This window comes from Petaurus breviceps, unplaced genomic scaffold, assembly GCF_028583685.1.
Source record: "Petaurus breviceps papuanus isolate PSGF00001 unplaced genomic scaffold, PetGlider_PUasm1.0 99, whole genome shotgun sequence".
NCBI classification, from domain to species: domain Eukaryota; kingdom Metazoa; phylum Chordata; class Mammalia; order Diprotodontia; family Petauridae; genus Petaurus; species Petaurus breviceps.
This window is the reverse complement of record NW_027187465.1, coordinates 9258080-9268818: the sequence shown is the minus strand read 5'-3', so window position 1 is coordinate 9268818 and position 10739 is coordinate 9258080. Positions and strand designations below refer to the sequence as shown.

General features: G+C 42.6%; 1 protein-coding gene across 1 annotated transcript in view; it reads left to right on the top strand.

The window, feature by feature from the left end:
- The window catches only part of MYO1H (myosin IH), a 48447-nt gene that overhangs the window by 24956 nt on the left and 12752 nt on the right, over positions 1–10739 (top strand). Inside the window, exons 15-20 of the mRNA XM_069081442.1 lie at positions 1184–1230; positions 3404–3484; positions 4627–4732; positions 5701–5818; positions 6214–6327; positions 9231–9307. Coding sequence (XP_068937543.1) covers positions 1184–1230; positions 3404–3484; positions 4627–4732; positions 5701–5818; positions 6214–6327; positions 9231–9307 — 543 coding nt within the window. The remainder of the gene's footprint in view (positions 1–1183; positions 1231–3403; positions 3485–4626; positions 4733–5700; positions 5819–6213; positions 6328–9230; positions 9308–10739) is intronic.

The window sequence follows — 10739 nt, the reverse complement described above, 5'->3', positions numbered from 1 at the left end:
ATCTATCTATCTATCTATCTATCTATCTATCTATCATCTATCTATCTACCTATCTTTTGAAATACAGCTGTCACTTCATTGGTATGAGGAAATTCCCAATATGGAATCGCTTTCCACTGGTGCAGATTGAACCTGTCTGTCCCCTAGAGCCTTTCAGGTATTGTGTAGGGCACTAAGAGGTTGAGGGTCTTGCTAGTGGTCACAGGGCTCATATGTCAGTGGCAGGATATGAATCCAGGTCATCTTGACTCCACCATACCATGCCACTTGAATAATATTAACCATTAAAACCCCAGATTTTCCATATATCGATTCATATTTTCTTGTTCAGTCATTTTCAGTTGTATCCAACTCTTCATGACCCCATTTGGGGTTTTCTTGGCAAAGATACTGGAGTGGTTTTGCCATTTCCTTCTCCAACTCATCTTACAGATGAGGAAACTGAGGCAAACAGGGTGAAGTGACTTGGCCAGAGTCACACAGCTAGTAAGTGTTTGAGGCCAGATTTGAATTTGGGAAGATGAGTTTTCCTGACTCTAGGCCCAGTGCTCTGTGCACTACAGCACCCCTCGCTGCCCCCACCAATTCGTGTGTAAGCATTCAAAATAGGAAATTCCTCTTAGATTGTATTCACCTCTCTATGAGTAAGAGTTTGAATTCCTCTTGGAAAATTTTTGGAACAAGACAATCTAGACAGTGGTAGTACCTATAAGAAACACAAAAACTGAACTAGGAATCAAAGCCATAGCCTTTTAAAAGTGGGAGAAATCTTTGTGATGATCTCCCATCTCCTCATTTTGAAGAGGAGAAAATTAAGATCCAGGGAGTGAAGGGACTTACCCAAGGTCACAGTCAGTAAGTGACGGGGATTAGATCCCAAATTTCCTGGGTTCCAGTTGCCTTCTCTTTTTACTCTACCACTCTGGGATTCAATCCACCAACTTAGTGTGCATTTATTATGTGCCTACTGTGTACCACACATACACTTTGGAGAACTAAGCTGGAGTGAAGATTGTGTTTTGCCACAACAATGCTTTGGCATTTCAGCTCTTGGTAGGAGGGCGGAAGAAGTGTCCTACATGTGAATCTGGCCCCAAGAACTCTTATTTTAACGATTTTCTTTTGTATCAGAGACATGTCAAGATTCTGATCACTGCATTTCTTTTAACGATTTTTAACTTAGGATTCTTAGAAAAAAACAACGATCTCCTCTACAGACATCTGAAAAAGGTAAGGAAGGTGATCACTGATGTTTTGTTGAGTCAGCCCGAGGCAACAAGCATCTGTGGAGGTCCTACTGTGCTAAGCACTGGGGAAGCAGAGAAAGTCTGTGGAGGAGCTCACAGTCTAACAGGGGAGACAACATGTGTACTAACTGTCTTCAGACTTGATCGAGTGGAGACAAGCAAGCAGAGGAAAGGCGCTAAAACTGAGGATGACCGGGAAAGGCTTCTAAAGAAAGTGGGATTTTACTCAGGATGTGGAGGAAGCCAGCAAGCCGAGCTGAGGAGGGAGGGCATTGCAGGCATGAGCGACAGCCGGAGAAAATGCGCCAAGATGAGAAGTTAGAGGTTCTTGTGTGAAGAATAGCCGGGAGGCCAGTGTCCCTGGGCTGAAGAGTGTATGGAAGAATGTACAAAGGCTATAAAGGTGGGGAGGGGCAGGGCTGGAAGGGCTCTGCACATCAGACAGGATTTTATATTTGATCCTGGGGTGGCATGGTCAGACCTGCCCTTTAGAAAGGTCCCTTTGGCAGCTGAATGGAGAATGATTTGGAGTGGGGAGAGACCGAAGGCAGGCAGACCCTCCTCCCCCAGCAGCTATAAGTGTGAGGGGATGGGCAGTGTCAGAGGAGAGAAGGGGGCATCTTGGAGAGAGTAAAATCAACAGATCTTGGCAACAGATTGGTTATGGCAGGTGAGAGAGTGATGAGTCAGGAATGGTACATACCCAGGGTGTGAGCCTGGGGGACTGGGAATTATTAGGAATGTTAGGAAGAGGGAAGGGTTTGGGAGAAAAGATACAAGTTCTGAATATATGTTTCAGTTTCAATCAGACATTCAGTATGAGGTCAGAAGAGAGGTTAGGGCTGGAAAAGTAAATTGTAGAATCATTAGCAGAGAGATGAAAATTTAATCCATGGGGGCTGGTGAGATCACTACTCAAAACAGTATAGAGGAAGAAAAAGAGAGGAGCCCTTGGAGATTTTGGAAGGTAGGGCAATTGGGGTTAAGTGACTTGTCCAAGGTTACATAGCCAGTGAATATGTCAAGTTACTGAGGCCAGATTTGAACTCAGGCCTTCCTGACTCCACCGAAGGTCCTCTATTCACTGCACAGCCCAGCTGCCTCAAGACATTTAAGAGAAATAAGCCCTGGGATGGGAGGGGAACCCACTGTCAGGGATGGTTAATAAACAAGTGGCAGGGCCAGAACCCAGAGCTCTAGTATTCTTTCCGGTATAGACATATACTCACCCAAGGTCATACTTGGTCCTGCATAGATATCAAGGACAGTGGGTAGGGTCGTGATTTTGATAGGAACAATGTAATCAATGTTATCAATGGTTAAATGAGGATATAGTAGGATTTATGGTGGAATTTGATAGTAATGTATTATCAATATTGTCCTGAAACTGGTTGGGGCAGCAGGCCCCAGGGTATGTCACTGTTCATTCTTCAGTTTTCCAGATGTATCCAACTCTTTGTAACCTCATTGGGGGGTTCTTCTTGGCAGAGACACTGGAATGGTTTGCCATTTCCTTCTCCAGCTCATTTTACAGATGAGGAAACTGAGGCAAACAGGGTTAAGTGACTTGCCCAGGGTCACATAGCTAGGAAGTATCTGAGCCTGAATTTGAACTCAGGAAGATGTCTTCCTGACTCCAGACCTGGTGCCACTGGGCCCCTATTGCCACCATATGGTGATAAGGTGACAACAACCCAAACAAGGCTTATACTCTCCTGGGATCAGCAGTCACCCTGACTCTTTAAAACCACCATTTTGACCAAAAATGGAATTTTTGAGAAATATTCTTAGTAAAACAAGGTGAGACTGAGAGGGCATTGTCAGCATAATTTTGTTTTTTAAGCCCAAACTATTCTCCCCAGAGGCAGTGTCTCCTTTAACTGTTCCTATGACGACTTGTCTAAAGCACCAAGTCTTGAGTTCAAATCCTGCCTCAGACACTTTCTAAGTCTTGGTTTCCTCATCTGTGAAGTGAAGATAATAACAAGCTTAAATTTACAGGATTATTGCAAGATTGAGATAATATATGTGTAAAGTGCTTTATAAACTTCAAAGTGCTAGATAAATGCTAGTTATTAATTGGTGTTGTTATTTTTGTCTGCCTAGAGTTTGCCATTAAGACTCAGACTTACTTTTACCTTTCATTTCCTAATTAGGTGCTTTGTGGGTCTAAAAATAGCATTATTAAAGAGTGCTTTCTTGTAGAAGAATTAGAAAACAGGAAAAGGCCTACAACGGTGAGTGAGAAAACCAACCTACAAAATGCAGAAAGGCATCGAGACGTGTCTTCTAGCCCTGGCCTGATGGCATGACCCTCACACAGTTAGAATGAAAAAAGCCACAGGACATCAGAGAAGGGGAGACCTTAGGGGTCAGCTGGCCCATTTTACAGGGGGGCTCACTGAGGCCGTTAGAGAGTGAGAGATTTGCCTAAGGTCACATAGGGAGTTCATGTGGGACTCTAGATCTGGCCTTCTGATTTTCATTTCAGGACCCTGATTTCTCTGATTTCAGGGTCATCAGTTGGGTTTGAGCCATTTGTCTCTCTTTTAAGAAGGTCAAAAAAAGGGATGTGGTAGAAAGAGAGCAGGCCTCAGAACCAGGAAAACCTGGGTTCAAATACCACCTCTGACACATCCTGGCTGTGTGATCCTGGGTACATCCTTCAACCTCTCAGTGCTGTTCAAGGCCGTTCTCTTAAGATTATAGGTTGCAAAGAGAGTTCCAAGACTCACATTGGCACAGGGTGTTTCCTCATTGGGGAATTTCCTTTTCCTGAAATCACAGGTTCAGTCCTTATCCTTAAGAAGGTAAAAATCTTTTTTTATCCTGACACCTCTTGTCGGGAGATCCAAAGATAAATGAATTCTAAGAGTCAATAATTCAGGGACACATTAATTAATGTAAGGAAGGCCTAGTGTTGGGTGAATGGAATTCAAAGACAAAAGAAAAACAGGCCTGCCCTCAAGGAGCTTACATTCTACTGGGGCTAGAGGGAGGAGGCGCAACAAGTAGACCATCAAGTAAATACCAGATTTATGCAATGTCAATGTAAGATAATTTGGGGATGGAGAGGACAGTACTGAGCATGTCAGGAGGGGCCATATGTGAGAGAGCAGCCCCCAGCTGATGCTTGAAGGGAGCTCAGGTATTCCGAGAGGGCAAGGGGAGGAAAAGAGTACATTTCAGGTCCAGGGGACAGACTGTGTATGGGGAAAAGCTCCCAGTGTTGGAAGAATGGTGAGTGCACAAAGAGGTACAGAAAGATGGAAAGATCCAGAAAAGGCCAGTGTTCAGAGTTGGGATAATTATATTTCAGGTGAATTGTTTGTGCTTTTATTAGCTCATGATGTTTAATCAGGAGTCTCTGTCTATGTAGGTTGGAACTCAGTTCAAGAATAGTGTGGCCAACCTCATTGACATCCTAATGTCCAAGGAGCCTTCTTACATTCGATGCATCAAGCCCAATGAGGGAAAAGAACCGAGTGAGTGATCGAATTCCAGGAAATGGGAAGAGAAACAGGAGCATAGATTCAGAGTGGGAAGGTGTTTCTTCAGCCATCTTGTCCAACCCACTCATTTTTCCTAACTAGATAAAAAATTGTTGTTATTTTGAAGCTGGCAAATGTTAACAAACACAAACATTTCCACATGCAAAGAACAGAAAAAAGAGGATTGTTTTGTACTTTTTTAGAAGTACATAACAAAGTCAACATGTTTGTTTCAAAGCTAACCTGCTTGTCTGTTTCTCCCTCTGAACTTCCTCTTTTTTTCTTCTTTGGTGCATTTAAAAGCAAACAAAAAATTCTACAATGACTCTCTTGTCTTTCCTTTCCACCCCTCCCTTCCTTTGGATTATCTATTACTAGAGACCTGGGGAGCTTAACCGATTCCTACATCTGGCTGGGAGTAAATGGCAGATGCAGGATTTGCATTCAGGTCCTTTAATTCTGAATATAGTGATCTTTCTACTATGCTAGATGACCTCTCTTTGGTTTAACATTGTAAAAAAACAACAATAATATATTCCATAGTCCTCAGCTTATGAAAAAACTTTTTTTTCTTTGTAATATAAAGACAGCTATGTTTACCTTTGGTGGGATTTGCCCTCTGGAAATGCCATTCCATACTAAAACTCCACTCCATAGTTACTTATTAGATTTCATCATTACCTACGAGTGTCCCATATTCCTTTAGAACCACTTTTCCCTGTGTCTCCCCCATTCTTTGTCCCTGTATTCCCAGTGCCTCCTAGTGACCAGCACACAGTAGGTGCTTAATCAAGAGCTGCTTGATTGATTTACTTTAGTATTGCTCAAAGATTGGGAGCCGCACATTCTGTTGTCAGAGATGTTGGAAGGAAAGTAGTTGCCAACCAATAATGTACCTAGGCTCATGGAGACTTTTGGATGAAACTGCCCTTTTCTGTTTCTTTCCAATGCTATTTCTATAGGTAAGTTTGATGACTTCCTCATAAGGCATCAGATCAAGTACCTGGGCCTAATGGAGCATTTGAGGGTGAGACGGGCTGGATTTGCCTACAGGAGGAAGTATGAACATTTCTTGCAAAGGTATATTTTCTGTTGACTTTTCAATGAGCACTGCTGTGGTTTAAACAGGCTAAGCAACATTCAGGTGCTTGGAAGTCCAATCATGGGAGAAATCAAGTGGTCACTGAGAATCACATTGTTTGAATGTCTGATTTAATTCTAACCACCCAAAGATTACTTATTTCTTCAAATGTGTGTTATCTGACACCAGGGGGCAGCGTGAGCACATCCTTTAAATACTCTCCAGTGTCCCCTTTGATGGTAATCAAGCAATGATGGTACCTGAAAATCCCTAAAAGGGGAGAGTTGGCAGTGGTAATGCCCTACTCTCCTCCTTTTCTGGGTTCAAATCATTGCGTAAGTCTCTAAAAAGGTAGAGTTGGCAGTGGTGATGCCCTAATCTCTTCCTTCTCTAGGTACAAATCCTTGTGCCCAGATACCTGGCCCCACTGGCATGGTTCTCCATCAGAAGGGGTGGAGAAGCTCATCAAATACATTGGTTACAAACCTGAGGAGTACAAGTTAGGGAGGTAAGTGGGTGCCCATCATATTTCTGCTCCCCTAGGAATTCATCATGTTTCTAACCCTAACCCTAATTCATTTATGAATACTTTGCCAACCTTGACTTCACCCACCCAACATGAGTCTCTGAGTTTGTTCTTGGCAAGGTTCTGTGGGCTTTTGTTGTGACTCATAAAAATGTCCTGCTGCCCTCTTCAGACAAAAGTGATGTTCAGACCTGTTCAAAGACTCTGAGGCAAGGGAATGGAAAGAGAGCAAGCCATGACTCAAGGGTCCTAAAATCTAGGCCAGACTATGCCATTGAATAGTCTCTGATCCTGGAAAATGGGGGAATGTTTTCCAGTAGGGAAGTTCTCAAAGGATATGCTCGAACAGCCCTCAAAAGAAGAACTGTAAACTATTTACAACCACATGAAAAAAAATGTTCCAAATAACTAATAAGTGAAATGCAAGTCAGAACAACACCTTTTACCCAGGATATTGGCAAAGATGATAAAATAGGGAGTAGTCAATGTTGGGGGGACTGTGGGAAAGACAGGTACACTAATGCTTTGGCAGAACTGTGAATTTGGACAACTATTCAGGAAAACAATTTGGTACTAGGCAAATAAAATCGTTAAAATGCTATACCCTTCGACTCAGAGATCCTACTTCTAGGCATATATATCAATGACCAAAGAGATCATTGATGAAAGAAAAGCCCTGTGTACACCAAAATGTTTATAGTAGTGCTTTTTGTATCGGGCACAAACACAGGTGCCCAGTGATTGAGGAATGGCTAAAGAAATTGTGGTATGTGAATGTGAATGTAATGGAAAATCACTGTTCTGTAAGAAATGATGAGCATGATGAATACAGAACACAAAAAGACTTGTTTAAACTGATGCAGAATGAAGTGAGCAGAACCAGGAAACAATATACACAATGACTACAACCATCTGGATGGACAGAACAATCACAAAACCACAAGAAAACTTGAATATTATAAACACCCATCTTGACCCAAAGCAGAGAAAAGAGAAGACACTTCCCTCTGGTCTAGGGAAGTCTGTAGTTCCATGGCTGTGGAACCCTGCACATAATGTCAGATATTTTTCTTTGCATTAATTGGTTTGTTGTGTTTTTTTTTTCTTTCATCCTCTTTTTAAGAAAATTTTCAAAAGGAATGGTCCTCTGGGAGGGGAGAAAGGGGGGGATGAGGGAGAATGTAGGAGATTTAAAAACAAGATATCACTAAAGAACTATTTTTTAAAAAAAGAAATGGGAAAGTGATCAAATGACTTGCCTAAGATTGATCTTTCTCTTTGTCTGTCTGAATCTCTCCAGTTTTCTCTCTTTTCTTCCCTCTCTTTTTCTCTCTCTGTTCCATCTCTCTTTCTCTATCTACTTTCATTTCTTTCCCTCCATCTCTCTCCATCTTTCGCCTTCTCTCTTCCTCCCTTTTTTCTCTTTCTCTCCCTCCATCTCTCTTCATTTTTCCATCTCTTTCTCCCCCTCTTTCTTTTTTCTCCCTCTCCCTCCATCTCTTTCCACTCTCTTCATCTTTCTCCCTCCATCTCTCCATCTTTCAATCCCTCTCCATCTCTCCCTCCCTTATTCCCACTTTCTGTGTCTCCCTTTTTTTTTGTCTCCATCTCTGTCACTTTGTGTCTCTTGATCTTTTTCAATCTCTCTCCACTTTATCTCTCCATCCCTTTCCATCTCTCCATCTCTTCTCATTTTTTCTGTCTCTCTGTCCCTGTCTTTGTCACACACACACACACACACACACACACACACACACACACACACACACACACACACCCATAATGAGAGGCAGCACCAAGTAGTGAATGGAATCCGAAAGCCCTGGTGTCCCACTGGACAAGTTGCCTTCACTTCTCAGCGCCCCAGGCAAACTCTCTAAATTACAGGAGATGCCATTCGGTTTTGGTGGAAGGAATTTCCCACACTGATGAAATCCTAAGTCTAGACTTCATTTATTAGATATGTATGTTCTCAAAATATTAAGCATAATCATGTGAATTTGACTTTAAACATTATAATTTAGGTGTAATTAACTGTTGTTAGTCATTCAGTTCCTCATCTTCTTTCACTCGGACTATTTATTGCGCCAGCCTTCTAATTGGTCTCCCTGCCTAAGTCCCTCCCCTTTCCAATCCAGGCTTCTCCACCCAGCTGCCAAAGAGATTTTCCTTAAGTATAAAACTGACCGTGTCACTGCCCTGGTCTTTAGACACCGGCATCTCCCCATTTTCACGTAAAAAGCATCTATTTGGCTTCTTTCCAGCCTTGTTATATCCATCATTCTCTTTCACAGACTCCGTGGTACAGCCAAACTGGGCAAGTCTTTTGACTTTTCTGAGCCTTGGTTTCTGTATTTGTAAAACGAGTATAATACTTTTGACTCCCAGAGTTGAGGATGGAAAGAGAGGGTAATTTGCAAAGTACCTGGCGCAGCGTACCATCTGATACATAGTAGGCGCTTGCTAAATGTTGTTCCCTTCTCCTCCCTTCCTGCACCTTACATCATCCCCCAACTCCCATCTCTCCTAAATGCGCCCAGGGTATCTTCCTTCCTGGAATGTTTTCTCACTCCCCCTTCACCCCTCTAATCTTCAAATCACTAATTTCCTTCAAAGCTCAGCTCAGATGCTGCCTCCTACACAAAGCCTTTTCTAATCTCTCCCCAAAGTCGCTAGTGTCCTCCCCCCAAAAGTGTTTGCTAGATACATACTCACCTGTGTATACGTTCATTTCCCCTATAGAATGTAAACTCCTTGAGGGCAGGAACTGTTTTATTTTTAGCTTAGTATTCCCACCCCCTGGAACAGTGTTTGAGATATAGTAGGTGCTTATGAAATGTTTTTTGATTGGCAATTAAGAAACAGTCCTTTATTTTTCTGCCTAGAACCAAGATATTCATACGTTTCCCCAGAACTCTTTTTGCCACCGAAGACGCCTTCGAATTTAGCAAGCATCAGCTAGGTATGTTTTTTCTTCCTTTGATGTGTGAACACATGTATAATAACTAGTATAAAATGGACAGAGTTTCCTTTGTGGAGTCACACAAAGAGTGAATCATAGGCTTAGCCCTGGAAACCTTCCCTTTGAACAGGAAACCGGACCCTGGGAAGGAAGACAACCAGCCCCAGGAGCTAAGGTTTCCAGTTAGGGCTTAGCTCAGCTTCAGGCAACAAGCATTTGTTAAATGTTTATTTTGGGCCAGTTGCTGTGCTAAGCAAAAGCCCAGGAGCCACTGATTTATTTTTGAGTGGTGCATTCTTGGGTGCAAAACTCTGCCCATCTTAGGTGAGATTTAAGCAGGGTCTTCCCTCCCTGGTTCATACCATATAAGACTTGAGAGGCAGCAGGACCAGAGCCCAAGACTGGCTTTCAGAAGACCTGGGTTGCAGTCCCAACTCTTTCCCTTACTCTCTGTGTGACTTTGTATTACTCACTCTATCTGATCAGAGTTTGTTAAATTCCAAGAGTTGTGTTGCACCAGACCTAGGAAGTGTGAGCAGATTTTGGCCCCTTCCCTGTCCAGTAAAGGCTGAAATAACTTTGACTCTTAATGGTCACTAGGCTGCCCAATGGCCAGAGACCAGGACTTTGAAGTCTGGAAGACCTGAGTTCAAATACATCCTCAGACACTAGCTGGGTGATCCTAGGCAAGTCATTTAATAATGTGAGCCTCAGTTTCCTCATCTGTAAAAAAAACCAACTACCTCACATGGTTATGGTGCAGATCAAATGAAATAACCAGCACAGACCTCAAAGTGCCATATAAATGCTAGCTATTAATGTTTGAGGGCTCTGCGATCATGCTTTTGAAGCTGAGGTCATGCTGCCCATGATATCACTCACAGCTAAAGGAGATTAGGCAGGGGGAATGCAGGGGAGAGTTGAAAGATTTGAAGGATTTTCCTCCTTTGAAATCTATGCAGACGTTTTTAGCAGGCTGGGTCATTCTAATCCCTAGATTTACTAAATTTACTAGATTTACTAAATTTAGCAATAGAGTACAGAGAGGATGGTTGTCTTCAGAGAAAACTATATTGTGATTCCAACAAAAATCTTGTGATTTCTTGTGCTGCTAGATTATGAAGGAGAATCAAGGGGAAATCTTTATTGGGGTTATCTGTCTATCTGTCTCTGTCTGTATCGATCTATCTACTATCTATCTATTTTATTTATCTACCTATCTATCCACCCATCTATCTATTGACTTTATACCGTTTCCCCGATAAGACCTACCCCGAAAATAAGCCCTCCCCTTACTGTGTAAGATTCCTCTAAAATAAGCCCTCCCCCGAAAATAAGCCCTATTGAGATTGCTACTGTAGTGAAGGTGATCCCCTGCGCTACATGCTACATTACGGTACCCTCTGTATGCACCGCCTTCCCCCCCCCCCCC